The sequence below is a fragment of the Arctopsyche grandis genome, chromosome 1 (genome assembly GCF_051622035.1).
Source record: "Arctopsyche grandis isolate Sample6627 chromosome 1, ASM5162203v2, whole genome shotgun sequence".
Taxonomy (NCBI): domain Eukaryota; kingdom Metazoa; phylum Arthropoda; class Insecta; order Trichoptera; family Hydropsychidae; genus Arctopsyche; species Arctopsyche grandis.
This window is the reverse complement of record NC_135355.1, coordinates 5,740,121-5,760,093: the sequence shown is the minus strand read 5'-3', so window position 1 is coordinate 5,760,093 and position 19,973 is coordinate 5,740,121. Positions and strand designations below refer to the sequence as shown.

Sequence of the window (19,973 nt, the reverse complement as noted above, 5' to 3'; positions counted from 1 at the left end):
TTTTGCATTCATTCTTCATCACGTACAAATCTATTTCAAAATCGTAATAAAAAGAGATTGGACTGGATCGTATATTTTGAAACCAAAATGGTAGCCAAATATTAGGTAACATCAACTATTTTGATTATTTTCAATCTCTTTTAATATTGATTCATCTTTATGTCGTAATTTAATTACCTACATGACTTTACCCCAAGTCCTTCTTTAACTGCCTTTTTTGGACTAAAAAGGGGAGTTTCATCCATATTCATCAAAATCCTTTAGTATTGTAGCGTGGACGTGTAGAAGAGTTTCTGAGATCGGAGTGAAAAACGCAGCAGTAGGCGTAGAGGTAATTTATTTTTCTTGATCCGTCAGCCTGCCAGCTCCTAATGAAGCACGGATCAAAACCTCCTAATATTTATATCCCAGCGCGTAAACTCGACACAGAGAGGTCATTGGTCGATGTGTTTCTAGACCTTATTGGCTAATATATACAGCTTTTTCATACGTCGAGGACTTTTGGCGCGAACGCAACATCAGTTGTCGACAAACGCCAATCACCTCCGTTACAGTATGTTTTCAATGATTTGGTGACAAATTTTGCATAAGGAGATCTTGCACACGTCAGGAAAATCTCAAACATGAACTATCTGGTACTTCACAATGTCACCCTCGCAAACTTTCACGCTAAGGAGAATTCGAGTGCCAGATATTCCGTATTCGTGATTTTCGTAGCAACGATTGTCGTGATTGTACAAGATCGCCAAGTGCGAAATTTTCCGTTTGCCGTTTTCAATATAAAATTGACAAATATGCTCATTTGACAGCAGTGGCGGCTCGTCTTTAAAGGCAACCGAGACATTGCGCCACAAACATTTCTCCTAACCAAAAAGGAAAATAAATTTCGTATATTGTTGATGTCTCGTCAAGAGTCAACAAGTTTTTATATATCCCGCTCATCACGTGGTGAGCAGAGCCGGTTCGTAATTCAGTTCGGGGCAGTCGCTTATCTGCCATGGTCCCGTGGTCGCCAGCTTCAGCTTACCTGCTACACTAGCATTGCAAGTTGTACCGTGTCTAGGATGTATACATATACAGTCAGTCGAAACAGAAAAAAAGATCAATTTCTATGTATACAGAAGGTCGCTTTTAGTTGGCTACGTAAATTTCTCTTTGGTGTAGAATACTATTATATGTACATATATTCTATATACGATTCGAAAAATACACGACACTGTCAATGTTTTTAGACATTTCAACTGTATTTTGCAAGGTATGCTCAAATTGTCAATATGACAATTTTATTAATCACATTTTTGCTTTTTCAATACACATAATGAGAGAAGTCAATAATTTATTTTAACAACTTTATTTTGTTTAAAAAAAATCAATATACATATGTACTAAGGGGAGCTTTAGCCACGTGTTTTAATGTCACAAGCCGCCCCTACATATTCTATTCTATTTTATATCCTTTTTCCAATATTTAACTAATGTGTAATAATTTAAAATGTGCTATTTAGTCATGTTATAGCTTTTATTCTTTTCTTTTTCATTTGTTTATCTTGTATTTATCTTTTTCATTTGTTTATCTTTGTAAAAATCTGTAATTGAACTCGGATGTTATATATATTATATATTTACTCTTTGTTTTTATGCATGTCTACATCTTGTTATCTGTTGATTTTTCAATAAATAAAATAAGATACGCATTAATCAATAGCCATTCTCTTCAAATAAAATGGAATAGAAAATTTTAAAATTGTTCGTACGTTAATACTATAACAAAAGCAATGAAAGTTGGATGACATGTATTTCAATAATAGGTAGAAAATAGAAAATTTATACTGGCATACATACATAGGTCAGATTGTGAGTATGGATAAAAATTAAATTGTAAGTCTGGTAATATAAAGTCGATTTAAACTTTACAGATGTGCAATTATCGTTAGAAAGTGGTGCCCAGTGACCTATTGACCGTGCAAATATACATAAATAGTACTCGGAACATAAAAATTACAAAAAAAAATTTAATATGAAAGCCTTCCTTGTGTACATATGCCATATGCCATGTATTTTTCTTTCTGGCTGACATACGATGCTCGCGCACACGTTTCCATCAATATCCGGTTGAAGTTCTCAACTGACAAGTGAAAGTGGCTACCAGAATCCGACAAAAATAACCGATCATCTCCGTGTGTGAATATTTAAATTTAAAAACACCAATTAGAAAACGCATATACGTATGTACACATGTACATATAATATACGTCCCGCTCTTCAGTTCTCGTTAGTAAATTTTAGGCATGTTTCCGCTAGACGGCGTGTATTATTACGCTGTGAATTGTAATTAATAATTTTATTATTTTTAAAAGCGTTCCATTCCGCCAAACATGAAGGCTATTCCGAAAAAAATTAACAGTTTTTTGCATAATACACGAACACAATCCGTATTATTTAAATGTATATAATAATATAATAACTTATTCCAAGTAGAGTAACGTAATTATTTTCAAGCGATCTTGTACCAAAAAAAAAAAAAAAAAATCTAAGCATTATATAAAACGTATAATAAATCAGTTTGGCGGTATTTTATTTTAATCATACGAATAAAAATTAAATAAACACAAAAGAATCTTCTTCGTTCACGTGAACAATTTTACGTTCAGTTTAAATATCAAATACGTATAACAAAATGAAGTAACTGCAGTGTCAAGTAAGTCACGATTTGATCTTTCATTTATAATAATCTCATCCATCTGTATCAACAAGCCAAGCCATCGAGCTTTTAAGAATAATAAGAAACTCGATAATAAGCATTTATGACCTTTAAAAATATGTAAATACCACATATTGCTATGAACAATTAAAATTAATTGATTTATGCGCTGTTACAGATTTGTTGCCGTGACTTTATTGCACTCGTTACAGTTTTCAAACTAATCAATAATGAAATTCGTAATAATGCTAATATGTGTATGTAGAATAAATGGCGTGAGAATGGCGGGTATAATTAAAATATATGGCCTATGTGTATATTATTAAAAATACCCTTTGGGCATTTTTAGTTTACTAGGAATGGTGAAGTGAATGTGCACTTTCGTAAACAAAAGGTCACATCTTCACATTTTGCCATTTGTGGGAACATCGTAGAATTGCAATGGATCCAAGCTAGGATTCAGTTTTTATTGTGATGGAAAAAAAAAGTTCAAGACGTCACGATAGATTTATCTTCTTCGAAGAAAAATTATTGCACGAGTCGATTTGCTCTCGCGAAAGAGAAATTGCAGTGTTTTTTTTACGTCTTACCAACTGTATTATTTGTGCTCGTCGTTTTTGTATATTGTTTTGACACGATTCGACCAAAACGATGGTATTTTTTTTGCGTCGGAAAACTTCAAGAATTCCTCGAAACGTTCGTCGACAAAAGGTTAAATGTTGAATGCGTATTAATTTATATGTGCACATTTTGTCGATATTAAACATCGCATGCATTTTAATTTATGTTTTCCAAATATATGGCATCAGATTCTTCGTGCTGCTTTTTTGCGTCTCATATTCAACAATTTGTTTTGTTTTTCTATCAAACGAACCAATCTTTCATTCTATGTATAAATGTGCCGTTATATTTGAAAGTTGCATACGTCCACTTTTCTTCATTTCGAGAAATATTAAATATAATGTTTTGCGTTTAAAAATATTTAAAAATACTGGTGGCCTGTAATACCTTCAATCTATTTTTCCGAGAATTTAAATAAGTGATAACAATTTGCGAATTAAGTCAAACAGAATTAAGTGTTTTTGGAATTGAAAACTGGACTTCCGCCACTTTCAATTATAACGGCTCAAATATTAATTTTCATTCGAACCGCTTTTTTAAATCTGTCAAATCGTTCTGTCTACAATTTGAGGAAATGAAATCTGAAGATTTTTTACATCAAGTTTCACATCAGAATAAAATCTAACGCATATTTAAGCATAAAATTTCATCCGATTCAAACTACAAAACAATCACTACAAAAAACGAGTCAAAATTTACGAAATAAAGATCCAACGTAGCGTCTTGAATCGAGAGAACCTTTTAAATTGACCTTTAAATACCCTCTGATAATAAATGTATACTCGTGTATGTAGATCTTAAAACTTTAATACATATGAACATATGCTAACACCAATGATCCTCAAAAAGTGTATCCATCCATCATGTTGAAATGTAAAAAAAATGAAAGAGTTAGTAAATAGACATGGATAGTTCCCAGGATTCCCGGGATCCCGGGACATTTAATTATTTTGTATTAATATAAAACTTCTTTTCATTTCATCATTAAACGGCACCTCGTAATAAACGACATAATTGATAATAAAGTTGACTTTAAAGAGACAATAATTGTTTATGTCCTTTTGTACCAGCCTTTGTTCTGGAGAACTATGGATACAAACATTAAGAGGATAAAGGTGCAATACAACAACTGCTACCGTAACAAGGGGTTGTAGAAGAGCACGTATGTAAGTACCTCGCTTTGAGGCCATTCTCAGGATGAGAGCGGCCTCCCTACGTCGTCGTGTATTTGCATCGTCAAATTGTGTTATTTCTGCTACTTCACCGACCGCCAGAAATTGACTTTAAATAGATTAAATAATAATTATTATTATTTAATATTATCATTATATTATATTTATTTATTTTATCACTCATTTCTATTATAACCAGTAGCGTGGTCTAGTGGTGAATGTTGAATTATCTCGTACTTGATGTTACGAGTTCGATTCCCGCTAAGTCTCGCTATTGGCCAGACCTTGATGGGTCAAGGTCGATCGTTTCTTATCAGAATTTGCCAATTTTTCTGATTTTCATTGAAACGATTCCTGTAAAATTGGCGTTTCCTTCCCAATTTTCTGTTGCGAACCTTTAGTTATTGTTATATCTTAGGTTTCGCCATATTGCTCACCATAGATGTCTCTGTGGTTGTTTATCGAATATAAAATTCGTATTGTTACATGAAAGTTATACATCGTTATTTATCGTATTAATACGATGTTTGTAATATCTGACCATAGATGTCGGATATTGTTTAGATTTACATGTATCTATGTAATAATGATGTGGACCAGAAAGGCGCATTTGGGGTTTACCTGTTAAGCCTTCCTGGTATATTTGTATATATGTATGTAAAAATAAAATAAATAAATAAATAAAATTATCTATATTTTATTTATATGGACGATAAGGATTGCACTACACTATCTCTATCGTTTGTAATAAAAAAATATTATTATCAATAGAAGTATTATTGCTAGACGAGAGACAATTTCGGATTAATAGCGATACTAAAGGGCATATTTTCTTATTGCAAACTCCACTTGTACAATACGTATGTACCTTCACGTAGTTCTACGTCACATATACATACATACTACTATACTACCAGCACACTCCACATACATATTCCGAACTTTGCACATCAGCAAAAAATGCTTAATATGCACACTGCACATAAAACAATAGCGCCTTCCTGGTTCCAAATCATTCGAATTTGGACCGAGAATATACTTACATTTATTAAATTTTCATATACATATGAGACACATGGAAAACCTGCAATAAATAATACGCTCACGCCCAAACACTTGTGCGATTGTTTCTCGCATAGGTACGAAAGGTCATAACTCGCACGGTTAAGTGACAGAGGAGAGATACGAGCGTAATTTCGTTGCCGCATGTCAAGGCAAACTTGAAGCATTTCATTTCTACCGAAACGTTGATATACAGCCAATAAAAAATATATGTATTATAGTTATATTAAAAAAAACAATAATACTAACAATGCAATATTTTCGTATCGCACGCGAATCTCGAACACGGTCGAATTTACTACTATTGTTCGATAGTTATTTAATTTGTGCGTTTTTTTTAATCTCCTCCCGTTCAAGGTTTTGAGCATCTGTGGTGTGTGCCAAAAGTGATGTCACTCTTGATGCATTTGGCGAACCTTTGATATCCTTTTTTTCGGGTTTCGGTCTATTTTGACCTGTTGAGCTCTTCTTGGAAGCTGTCGTCGCAGTTTGATACATTTCATATATAATATTTCAATAGAATTATACACTTCCAGTGCTTCCACAGTATTTGTAGTACGTAAAATATCTACTATATCACCATACCATTTCAGAGAAAATATAAAACTTTGAGTAGAATTGATCTTCAGACAATTCAGACATCATTGTTGGCGAATTCTAACCTGAATTGCAATCAAAATAATATATTGATTCGCTATTTTTTTCTATGCATTCACTAACATAATTGAAACTTCGCATTAATTAGTTTTGTTCTTCAGCTTCTATGTGGTAATATAATAATCATGCCAGCTGTCTCTAATAATTATGTGCATAGTAGACTTATGTACCTCCTGCCCGCACAGTACTTTATCGGATGGCTCATATTTAAATAACTATCCGACTTCTTAATGAAATCATTGCTGCTGTGCCTGAATGTGATATTTTCCACCTGTGACGGTAGGTTATCAGGTATTATTTTAACCTATTTATCTGTTAGTCTGCGCTCATCATTATTTTTATAATTAGATGGTGATTTATGAGTGGATTTTGATCTTCTATTTGGGTCTCACGGGAATGTTGTGTATTCACAGCTGATTCTTGTACACACATACAAATAAATACATATTGATACGAGACATTCTCTGTTATTTTAACTATTATTATATTTTTTGGGACTACTTCTATTATTGCTTGAACTTTTGCTGCTCTATTTTTTATAAATATGTATTTTATTTTTGTGTAGTTAATATATCGTCCACAATTAATACATATCTATATATATTTATTTATTTATTTAACATATTAGCCAAAGTGACATTACAGAGATCTCCAACGCGTCACTGTGGCCGGTCATTCAGTAAAAATAACATCATAACAGTAATAATAACTTATAAAAATAACAATATTGACACAACATCATTAAAATCATAAAATCATAAAAAAAAAAAACATAGATAAAGTAATAACAATCATTCATATTTAATAGGCAAAATCAACCACTGGCATTCCTCAACAACCACTCAACCAGATTAGTATATTTTATATTGAAGAGGTCAATTTCACCAGAAATCCGGTTGAGCAGATATATAGCCCTAGATATAGGAGCCGTTGTCAACATATTTGTGCGAGCCACAGGAGGAACAAACAAATCACGATATCTCAAGTCCCTGAATTTGCTAGGTGCATTAAACCTAAATTCATTTAGAACCTGAGGATTGTGAATTATCCCATTCAACAGCTTAAAAAAGTGCCTTCCCAGTAACATATTCCGACGAGACTCCAATGAGTTGAAACCTAACGCCCCTAATAGGAATGCACTAGGATATAGCCAAGGATAATAACCATACTGTTTCAAATAAAGATATCTGAGAAACCGTTTTTGGATTCTCTCAATCTTCAATGAATGAGTTATATGGGTAGGATTCCATATAATAGAAGAAAATTCTAGAATACTACGTACTAAAGATTCATAAAGAATTTTAAGCACCAACGTACTCTGGAAAGGTTTGCTAACTCTTAGTAAGAATCCCAGCATTTTTGTGGCTCGCAAACAAATATTGTCTATGTGTCGTTTAAATTGAAAATTATTCGAGAACAAGACCCCCAAATCACAATATTCATCCACAAACTTTAATTCAACACCACTTAGGCGATATGGATAAATCAAGCGATTTGAAGATCTTGCCACATTGAGAACACCGCATTTTTGAATGCTAAAAAATAATTTATTATCGACAGACCAACTTGACAGCGCATCTAAGTCCAATTGGAGAAGGGCCACAATGGTCCGAACTTTAAATAAATAAATATATAAGTAATCTTTAAAATAAAAAAATTGTTTGCATTTTGCTTCATCAAACTGCATATTCACGTTAAAATGTCTTTGTTTTCAGATTCCGATTGAAAGTTCAATTTAATACGATATTCTTGCATGCATTCGATACATTATAATTGCCGTATTTCTTTCCAATTTTAATTCTTCCTACATTTTTTGAAACCACATACGAAAACTATTACGAATTCCGTGAAAAATATTGTTGCGTAGGGGTGGGTGGAGGATCCAAGTAAAAGGCCAACAGTCGTTTCACAGCATTTATTGATGATTAAGGAGATACACGCACTGTCAGTGCTCAGTCCAGAATGACATGATATCGCCTACGTACCACCTTATAAAGGGTAGATCTCTCAGGACGTCTAATCTGTTTACCTGTTGTATAGTCACGTATTCGGATATGTATTTCCACGACATTGGGTCTCCCCGTACCGATTCTGAGAAATAACTAATAACGGTCATTGTTTAGCCTAAATGCACTTAGAGTCCAGATATAATCCTTGGAAGTAAGTGCATGCACTTAGTTAATCCGATAACAGATATCCGTTGAACGGTCACATAGTCTCTGGGATTCTATTCGCTTAATCCGCGGCGTACGTAACAATATCTTTCAGGTTTTAGAAGAAGTGCCAATCAAAGACAAAGTCTACACAAATATAACAATTAAACCGATTTAAATGTGATTTCTCGATATGGTTACGTGTAAGTGCCCTTCAATAGTGAGAAAACAATGCAATGCGTTGTTAATGAAATAATTGACGAAATATGTATAGTGTAACACGGCGAAACACCGATTGTGAAAAACTGGCATATTGTACGTACATACGACACATTTCGTCAAATTATTTGTACACATCGAAATTAAAAACCACCAACGACCGCCAAATTCGACGCGCAAAAACCGCATACCGCAAATTTGAGCGAAAAGATTTTTCCCTATGAAAATTCTAAAATCAGTAAAACCTGTATTGTATACTATATTGTATGTATATGTGTGTATATTTTTTATTACGTGTACACTGTTGTTGCTCATTTGTACATGAAATCATAGTAATCGGTGTCTTCGGTTGCGCGGATCGTCGTCGCCGTTGCGAAACGTCATTATCTCGGAAAATTGGCGGAAAATCTTGCGAAATTTCCACTCTCGATAACGACGACGGATTGATTTTATTAGACGAAAACGTAAATGAGTTTTTTGGTGCACAGATATTTCATAACCGTACTCAAATTTAACGGTGAGGCACTGAAGCGTCTACGCTACGGTTCGCCCACTTGCACTTTTAATTTCTTAATAATAGCTTCAATGGTGCCAATCAATTTCGAATTTTTTCATCTTCTGCCTGCTGTGACACCCACGACATATTTCACTTTAATCGACCTTGAAAATATTTCAATATTTGCAAAATACCTACGTGTATCGCAATAATACATCGACGTTCAATAGATAGAGCGATTTCAATTGATGTTTTTTTAATAATTTACTTATATAAAATATGTATGTACGTATATAAGCCAGCAGTATGCCTCGGTGGTTGCGTTTATGTTTAGCACTTAGAGGTTACCTCGTTCGATCCTGCGCTAATCGTTAATACTGCTAGTCAGACTTGGATATTTGTGACTTCTATTCGATCGTTTCCTATCAGGTGTATAAGTTATTTCAATGTATTGAAACCTACAAGATATTATTTTAGCCAGCAGCGTGGCTCAGTGGTTCCGTTAATACTAAGCACCGAAAGGTCTTCGGGTTTCATCCCGTGAGCTGACCTCGATTGAAAAGTATTTATTTTGAGTATAATCTTTAACGCTGCTAGTCAGACTTGGATACTTTTGACTTCCATTCGATCGTTTCCTATTAGAATTTGCTAATTTATCTGATTTCATTGTTGAAGCAGTTCTCCCATATTGGCAAAAACCAATATGTCACCACTATTTGAATATGATTTCAAAAATTTATTATCCACAACAAAGATATCTCGCTAATTTTCTTATATATATATATAGTATTTGTATAATATTATGCTTATATGTTTGGTCACAGTGACGCGTTTGAGTGTTCTGTAATGTCACTGTGGCTAATATGGAAATAAATAAATTTGATAGTTGTTAATGGTTATTATATTATACTATGTATTATTAAGTATTATTATATGTATTGTTCCACTGATTCCTCATATAATGAACCAGCAGCGTAGACTAGTGGTTAGAATATATACTTTCGAACATAGTGGTCACGGGTTCGAGTCCTACTTGCTGCTGGCCAGCGTTAGAATATTCTGCAATGTCACTGTGGCTAATATGTAAATGTAAATAATAAATAAATTCGATAGTTGTTGGCCATTTGGATTAAAACTATACATTAATGCTAATCGACAATAATTCAATATTTTGCCATCATCTAGTAGTGAACAGAAGAAACATCAGAAGCACAAAAGGTACTCAGCAATGCTCCGGGATTTTTACTTCATAACTTTAAAATAATAATTGGTCAATAATTGCATTATTCTCTCTATAAATTATTGGTTAGCATTTGATTCTTTTGACTGATAATTCACGAGTTCAATCCCTAGCCCGGTGCCGCTGTGATATGTGACTTCTGGTCGATTGTTTCCTATCAGAGTTGCCAATTTATCTGGTTTCATTGAAACAGTTCCAACAAATCGGCAATCTTGTCCTATATCTCGTAAAATTCGAGGTTTCGACATCTTGAATTTGCTGATTTATAAATGGCCACATAAATGTTTGACAAATTTATCCATAGATGTATCTATGATGCTTTGTAAAATTGCTGTATAAATTGTTTATCGATGTTTATAATTGACCAGGAAGGCGCATTGGGGTTTACCTGTTAGGTCTTTTTGGTCGGTCTCCATGACGAGACAGAATGTTAAATTACAGAAAACGCAAATATCGGAAGGCAAAGATCGAAAATCGAAAGATCTTAAGTCAAAAGATCAAAAAAAAATGGTGCATGGTAAACGGTACATACTCACTTAATTTGCGCGAGCAGGATACAACAGGAACAAGAGGAACAGGCTTTTCCTCCCGTATTAATGTGCGCGCGCAGAATACGGGAGGAAAAGCATGTTCCTCTTGTTCCTGTTGTATTCTGCTCGCGCAAATTAAGTGAGTATGTACGTGAGTATGTACCGTTTACCATGCACCATTTTCTTTTGATCTTTCGACTTAAGATCTTTCGATTTTCGATCTTTGCCTTCCGATTTTTGTGTTTTCTGTAATTTAACATTCTGTCTCGTCACGTAGACCCCTTTTTGGTATATACGAGTACATACATACATATATACAATGTATAAAATAAAACAACAATTTGTAGTATACATTTGTATGAAATATATAAGAACATTAAGTGTTTAGGTTCATTTAATGATCTCATACATTTATAAAAATCTTGATAATAAAAATATCGTCTCCCACTAGAATTTTCCAAGCAACACCTGTTAAGACAGGTTGATCATAATAAAACAAAATTGACTGACTTTTAGAAATATAATCACGATATTTACTTTACTCTCATCCTCCTCAATAGAAACCCAATATATGTATGTACATAAATGTGTATACAATACCCTTCTCGAACGACTATTATTATATTCATTCGAACTAAACAATACATCGTAAGTGTTTGATTGTGTTATTAATTATACTACGTGTAATTATCTATTTATATACCATTACAGAGAACAAATACTGACTGTTGAGCCTTAAAGATAGAAAGGAAATGTGACATTTAATCAACTGAATTATGTATTTATACATTTAGTCTCCGTCATTTTTGACGTCTATGTATTTACATACATTATAAACACACTCCCGTTGTACTTCAAACTTACTTATGTATTTGAATGGTAATTGGTTTGTAATATATCTACATACTAAAACAATAACGAATGCATTTTAATAATGTAAAATTATATGAAAGGGAAACTTCAATGAGCGGTGATTCTTAAAACCGCAGCTTTCAATTTGTAGTACTATTTTTGGGTTTGGTGCATCCGCTCTAAAATTGCCAGATTAACAGAACGGCAGTTTTAAACGTAATTCTCGTTTTCTCGAATGATAGATTGCACATCAGATGACGAGTAACCTTTCGATGTGCACAGATGCAATTATTAAAATTGAGTTGGATCTTTCTGGCGAGTTTAATAATGCAATATTCGGAACTTATCGAATCTTGCCTTATTAAACTCGCCTGAAAGATCCAACTCAATTTTAATAATAACCATTTTAATAATTGCATCTGTGCACATCGAAAGGTTACCCGTCATCTGATGTGCAATCTATCATTCGAGAAGATGAGAATTGCATTTAAAGCAGCCGTCCGTTAATCTGTCGTTCAATTCGTCTGGCGATTTTAGACCGGATGCACCGGATCCACTATTTTTATATTGCCATCAGATTACACTGTTCGACACGAAAAAAACGAAAAAAAAACGAGACGAGATATGACTTTTAAAATTGACAAAAATCTAAAAAATATTTTTGTTTCGAAAGCATTATGTTTTTATTTTCCATGTTTATTTTTATTTTTATTCAGGTGCTTAAAATGTACTGATACTTATTTTTACGCTATGCATACTCGTATTCAATAAATATATTATTAAATTCAAATCCTTCTAATTATTTCATTACAAAATTATTTAAAAACACATTGAAAAAAGTTTGTGACCACTATATCGTTGTATACAATGACGCACATTACATACAGCGTGCAATGATGCAGCGCACACAACACAAATTTGTGCTCTACTAATACGAAATTTTTCCTCACAATTTTACCGGTTTAAAATTCACCACACATCCAATTAACCCTTTTAAACGAAATCAAAAAATAGTGTGGCCAGAAAACTATCCTAATAAACATGTTTCAATAGAAAATACTCAATATAATATAGTATTAACAGTGGGAAAGAATCCCAAGTGAAAATACGTACTTTTGAATTTTTATTTGAACTGGACGACTACTTAGAGAGATTTGAAAGCTGAAAAGTACTACAAATGAAAGATAAAATACCCGACTGTAGATTCCAATATTCATTTTGAACAGAAAATTAACAGATTTTGAAAAATCGACCGAACAACACCAAGATATAGAAAAATCGCGCGATTTAAAAAACACATATATCTCCGAATCTCGAGCCAATCAACACTTTTTATTACCAGATTCGTGTTCACTGGGCATAGATCTATAAGAAAAGTCATATCCCGTCTCTGAAACATTTTAAAAGTCGTCATTTGTCGAACAGTGTTATTAGTGAATATTGTCCTTCGTCAATCTTATTATTTATCCATGGAATAAATTCTACGAAACGAGAATCATTTCGTGTCCTTCCATTCCATATATCTATGATTTATACGAATCGATATATCGGCTGTCTACTGTTTCAATCATAAACTAACATATGTTAAGTCAAATTCTATCGAAAAAAAATCATAATCAAGATTAGGTACCAGCGACTATTCCGAATCACAGTTGAAACCTTGGAACACTTGTGGATGTTGTAGTTACGTAATGCAAATAATTGTGAACAGGTTGTATGTTGCTAAAACGTGCCTTAGTCAAACAAAAGAGATGGTGGGCAGAGAGCAAGGTGATACTTGGGCTATGGAATTCGCTGACAGCCTTTTATAAGCTTCTATGCTTAGTATATACGTACCTACCCATCCGATGTGTGTATTTTAGCAATAAAGAGGTGCTATGAACGTACATTTATTTAGCAAATATCATTTAGCAAAAGCAACGCGATACGTGACAGCTATAATTACAACGTTCAAAAGAAACTTTTCATACGTTTAGTATTCCGAGCGAACGCATGCATCACGAGATCGCTATTTTCGCTGTGAATATATAATTTATATATGTTGCATGCATCGGTGAACGTTCGCTATGATAATATCATTCGGAAAAAAATCATTTTATAACACCAGATCATCGCCGACAATTTAAATTGCCTCTATGCAAATATTGTCTCCACGTAAAAGTCGAATAGAAAACGATGACTGTTGCAACGAAGATTTTCATGCAATGCCTTAAGTTATTTGAATAGGAACTACTGTCGATTTGGTGATTTGTCACATTTGAAATAGTCCACCTTGTGTTGTTACGTGGTAAAAGCAACTCAAATATTAACTTCCTAGGCCCGTGAAAGTGAGGTGTGTATTTATGAATGCCGTTTCGATAGCCGGTTCAATATTTAACTCGCTTTATCCGACAACTTTCACAACGCAACATCAAAAAGGAAGCACATGGTCTTTCGGTGAACACTTGCTATGTTATAAAGTGAACGAAAATTTAATGTCGTAGTCAAAAGTGAAAAGCGACATCGGAAAAACCAGAATCAGATTCCAAAGACTGTTTTTTGTATAACAGATTCTAGAAGTTTTTGTATAACAGATTCTAATGATGATTCACTGTAATATATTCAAAATACAATAGAATAAAATCTTTATTTCATATTGTATATATTTGCCAATAATAATATGAATAAATTGTACAAATATCAATACAAATAAATAGTGTCTAGTACAGTGCTACTCAAACGTTTTCAGTTGGCGGACCAGCATATATTTTTCAGTAATTCTCACGGACCAGCATCATATTTTTAAATAAAAAAGTTATATATGAATATGAGTGAAAATTTGTTCATATAACAAATAAAAATAATATTAAATATAAGTAGTAAAATTTATTTTGTTGAATTCAAAGAAGTGCAATATCTATGTATATATCATATATGTACTTAGACAAAGATGAAAAATGAAAATGAAAAAAAAAATAATGAGACATGAGCTTGTTTGTTATTAGATAACTTATCCAGTCGTGGTTTTATCGAAGACAATTAATTCCACACGTAATGGATCATAAATATTTACACTATTACGATATTTTGTTTTTATTAAACTAATGGTTGAGAAACCAGTCTCGTAAAGGTGAAAGAGTTTCAGTGCATATTCTTAAATATCTGGGAAGAATTCTGCTTTCAATTTGATCTAAAAGGACGCAAGTGAAGTTGTGGTTCCAAAACACTTTTTTAATTCTTCATTTGTAGTCAGATCAATTAGTTTATCTTCCAAATTAATTAATATATACGTTATAATAAGCTATTGCTTTAATTTTTTATTTACTTCTTTGTGCACGGACCGGCTACCGCCGGTACACGGACCAGTGCTGGGCCGCGGACCATAGTTTGAGTAGCACTGGTCTAGTATTATCTAAGTTTTTATATTATGTTATTGAAAGTCAATTTAAAAAAATGGATTAAATTTTAATATTTTCTTCTTCTTCTTCTTAATGCCTTGTCTGCATCCGGAAGTTAGCGACCATCTCGTCGATTATTTAAAGATATCCGCATCGGTCTTCAGCGGTTCGGAACAGCTCTTCGGCGCTCATATCGGTCCACATGCGCATGTTTCAAAGCCAAGATAACGTTTTCCTGCCAATCCATTTTTTTCCTTCTATTTTTCCCATGGTTATCAAACGGATAAATTCGTATTTTGGGCCCCGTATCATGTGTCCGAGGTACTCCATCTTTCTCCGCTTGATGACAGAAACAAGTTCCCTGCCTCTCCCCATCATGCCGAGGATAGCTTCGTTTGATATCTTTTTGGTCCACGGAATCTTCAGCATACGCCTGTAGACCCACATATCAAAAGCTTCGATGCGGCTGATCATCTTGGTCTTCAGACTCCACGTATCACATCCGTGTAGTAATACTGTCCAAACGTAGCTCTTCGCGAATCTCAACCGCGTACGAAGATTGAGATGCTTGTTTGTAAGCGCCACCTTCATTTTGATAAATACTGTTCTAGCCATTTCGATAAAATTAATATTTTAATAGCTACTTATATGTATACATATGTACATATATGTATTCTATTGATCAAAATATAATATGTTACAGTCGAGGTGTATTCTCAGTTGTAATATTTATAAGATATTCCAACTGGCGTTTTAGGTCATTCATATTCGAATAAAATTCAACTAATAAATCATATTTATACAAACACAAATACATTCTCAACAATGTGCGTCAATTGTATGTTTATAAAAGTTGAGTTTTGACAGCTCTGGTGTTTTTATGAATGCTATAGAATTCAATAATACGTTAATATTTGCTAGGTATTACGAATAAAAGTAATGAGTACCGTATTACGACAATTCTAAGAATTTGTTTAAAAAAATGTTACTTTCTAATTTTACTAGTATTTCCAACTCGATTTACAACTGTATTTTCAGTTATAATATATGTTGACCAATATATGTACATATGTATATTCCAACCAGTCAAAATATATTACAACTGGAAGATACACTTCAACTACACTTCAATACATAGATAACCCAGGTACATGGGTATAATAATCCCTTGAAAAGTATGTATGTATATTTAAACAGAGTCATAAATCTACTCTTATTCAATTTATAAACCAATTAATGATTTTTTTATTATTTTAGTAGGCAAAAATATCTCTATGAATACACATATGTACATATTTGGCCGGAGCCAATAACATGAATTTTGGATTGTTATCTAGTGGAAAACTTTCGTCGAATCAAGGGAACGTTATATAAAAAAAAACATTAATTTCAGATTAAAGGTATATAATTAAGGAAACTCTCAACAACTTTTGCTTTCAAAATAATCACGAAAACATGAGGATTTTCTGAAAATACCGCTTCCCCCTTACAAGCACTCACTCTAGCGAAACGCTGACTTTGAATTCTCGTTTATCAGTCAAAACTTATCATAATCGACCCAAATAAACTTCAATAAGTGCGTATTGAGTTTTTATTTATTTTTTAAATAGTAAAAAAATCAAAAATATTCTCCAAAAAGACATATGTAAAAAAAACCTACTTTTTCGAAATTTTTGTCGAGATAAATCGATTGGTTGATGGCACAGGACATTGTTTAAAATCCATGAAATTTTATTAAACATGCATATATGTATGTACATATATATATGTATAATATAATGTAACCTAGATGTAGTTGAATTTAGTTTGCAAATATACATACATACATGCATAGATTCAATAACAAATTTTTATTAATGTATACCTAATATATAATTTCAAAAGAGACTTTGTATGAATGTATCTATGTTGGTTTGTTCAATTTAGTAAAAGAACAAATAAATGTAATAAAATGTTTATAATTAGATTGGCCATGTTTAAGCGGTTTATATTACAAATACCGAGCGAAGCCGTGTAAAAACACTAGTACATATGTATAATATTAAGTAATCAATGGAAAACCTTCATATTAAAAAGTTACAACAAAATTTGAATGTAAAAAAAATGTTGATAATAAACAATATTTAAATATAATTAAACCAAACTTTCCACATCAAAGACATATACTAATAACAAACATATGTACATTGTGTATGAATAATAACTTTTGACTTTTGACATGATGTTTAAATTAAATATACAAGTATGCATATATTTAAAAGGAACCACGGGAATAGTTTGTGAACTAAAAATACAGCACAAAATACATTTGTTTATAAATTTAGACATGTATATCGGATTGTCAGATATTTTTTAGTTGATAAGATTTTATGGTGAAATATACTCAGTTTAAAATTCATCGCATTCACCAAATCGTCGTGCCTTCATTATACAAAAAACATTGAAAATACAACCTTCTCAAGAGACATGATGTGCTAAAATTCGCACAATACCCGAGCGAAGTACATTGCCCATTAGGCTAATAGTCATTGCATACTAGTTTTAAAACAAACAATTATGTATCAAGTAACTCACCAGTCACAATAGCAGATTTGGTATTATTTTTGGCCGAATTCGCAACGTCTTCATCAGAGGCGATTGTTGATTTTCCATCGCTTCCGGTGGCGCCTTTGATCGCAGGATCCTTGGAGTTTTCCTCGGCATGGCGCGAGCTTTTCCCGCCGGCCTCGTCGCAAAATCCACTCGCGAAAATGGCGAAAACGCACAGGACGAGAGCCAGCTTGGTGGCGACGTACATTTTAACACTTGAATTTTCCGCAGGTGAAAATTACCTCCCCCTGACACGACCGGTGCACATTTTCCAACGCTTAAAAATTGTACCATACGTCGACAACGATTGCACAACACTCCTGGTTTCACATGGCACTCGTCGCCGCTTTCCCGATTTTCCCGGTTCGCGTCTACATTTTTACTCATGCACGAGTGTCGAAGCACTGATTGCACATGTTGAAAACCACTGGTCGGATACAGCGAGCGTCTGAACCGCCTCTCGCCACAGACGGAACGATACTAATGTGTGTGTTGTGTTAGTTTGTTATGGGCGTCAGTTGTTCTACAAAAGTGGGCCTTGCTGTTCAACTGGGGTTCGCAGCCTTCTGGAACGAATTGTGATGGTAAACAACTCGCGATAAGGTACTTCAAGTGTAAAATGTGTGCTATTTAAGGTAACAATTTCAGCCTCCGTCAGGTTAATGCAAATTAGACTAATTAAGAAAAAAATCTAGCAATCTGTCTATGAAAACATCTGAAGAAATATCATTTAATATGAGTTTATGTTGATTTTTTTTTTTTCCAAAATCCTGATACACATTTTTTTTTCTGAAATGTTGACGCCTCAAATGTTGATTACTTCCATAACTTTTTTCAATATGCTTAGTTAATTTAGAAATGAAATTACTTAGTTTTGGAATGAAATGAATAAATGTATATAAAAAAAACGGTCTCCGTGACGAGACAGAATGTTAAATTACAGAAAACGCAAATATCGGAAGGCAAAGATCGAAAATCGAAAGATCTTAAGTCGAAAGATCAAAAAAAAATGGTGCATGTTAAACGATACATACTCACTTAATTTGCGCGAGCAGGATACAACGGGAACAAGAGGAACAGGCTTTTCCTCCCGTATTAATGTGCGCGCGCAGAATACGGGAGGAAAAGCATGTTCCTCTTGTTCCTGTTGTATCCTGCTCGCGCAAATTAAGTGAGTATGTACCGTTTACCATGCACAATTTTTTTGATCTTTCGACTTAAGATCTTTCGATTTTCGATCTTTGCATTCCGATATTTGTGTTTTCTGTAATTTAACATTCTGTCTCGTCACGTAGACCCATAAAAAAACTGGGTTTGGTGCAAACGATCGACAAGCGCCAGACAGACTGAACCACAGATTAACTGGATGGCTGCTTTAAACGCAATTGTCGACTTCACGAATGATAGATTGCACATCAGATGACGAGTAACCTTTCGATGTGCACAGATGCAATTATTAAAATGGTAATTATTAAAATTGAGTTGGATCTTTCTGGCGAGTTTAATAGGGCAAAATTCGGAACTAAAGTATCAGAAGCACAGAACGTATACAGGGTAAGGGTTTGGTGCAAACGATCGAAAAGCGCCAGACAGATTGAACCACAGATTAACTGGATGACTGCTTTAAACGCAATTGTCGACTTCACGAATGATAGATTGCACATCAGATGACGAGTAACCTTTCGATGTGCACAGATGGAATGATTAAAATGGTATTTATTAAAATTGAGTTGAATCTTTCTGGCGAGTTTTTAATAATTTAATAAGGAAAAATTCGGAACTAAAGTATCAGAAGCACAGAACGTATACATGGTAGGTATGTCGGGACTTCGGGTAGATTTCGCTTAGTGTAAGTGCGAGCAGTGCGCACGCATAAGGTACACGTACAGTTAATCTGTGGTTCAGTCTGTCTGGCGCTTTTCGATCGTTTGCACCGCATCGACAGGGTAGGTATGTCGGGACTTCGGGTAGATTTCGCTTAGTGTAAGTGCGAGCAGTGCGCACGCATAAGGTACACGTGAAGTTAATCTGTGGTTCAGTCTGTCTGGCGCTTGTCGATCGTTTGCACCGCATCGAAAAAACCTAATTGAGAAATCACCAATTCTCTCCGTAAACTTTGATCATGAGTATGACAAAGTGCTCAATCTGCAATAGCAAGAGGGGGGGCGAAAAGGGAAAAAAACGATTAAAACAGCGTGGACGATAGACGTCACCGTGAATGAAGATGCAATATTTTCAAACGTGTGTATTACGATTATTTTTGTACCATCGTCATTTCCACTTATATTGATGACCAAACCGAGC

General features: G+C 33.7%; 1 protein-coding gene across 1 annotated transcript in view; it reads right to left on the bottom strand.

The window, feature by feature from the left end:
* LOC143914588 (uncharacterized) overlaps nucleotides 1-18,160 on the bottom strand; it is an 85,025-nt gene extending 66,865 nt beyond the window's left edge. The window contains exon 1 of the mRNA XM_077434857.1: nucleotides 17,655-18,160. Coding sequence (XP_077290983.1) covers nucleotides 17,655-17,877 — 223 coding nt within the window. The 5' untranslated portion in view covers nucleotides 17,878-18,160. The remainder of the gene's footprint in view (nucleotides 1-17,654) is intronic.
* Between the last annotated feature and the right edge of the window lie 1,813 nt (nucleotides 18,161-19,973).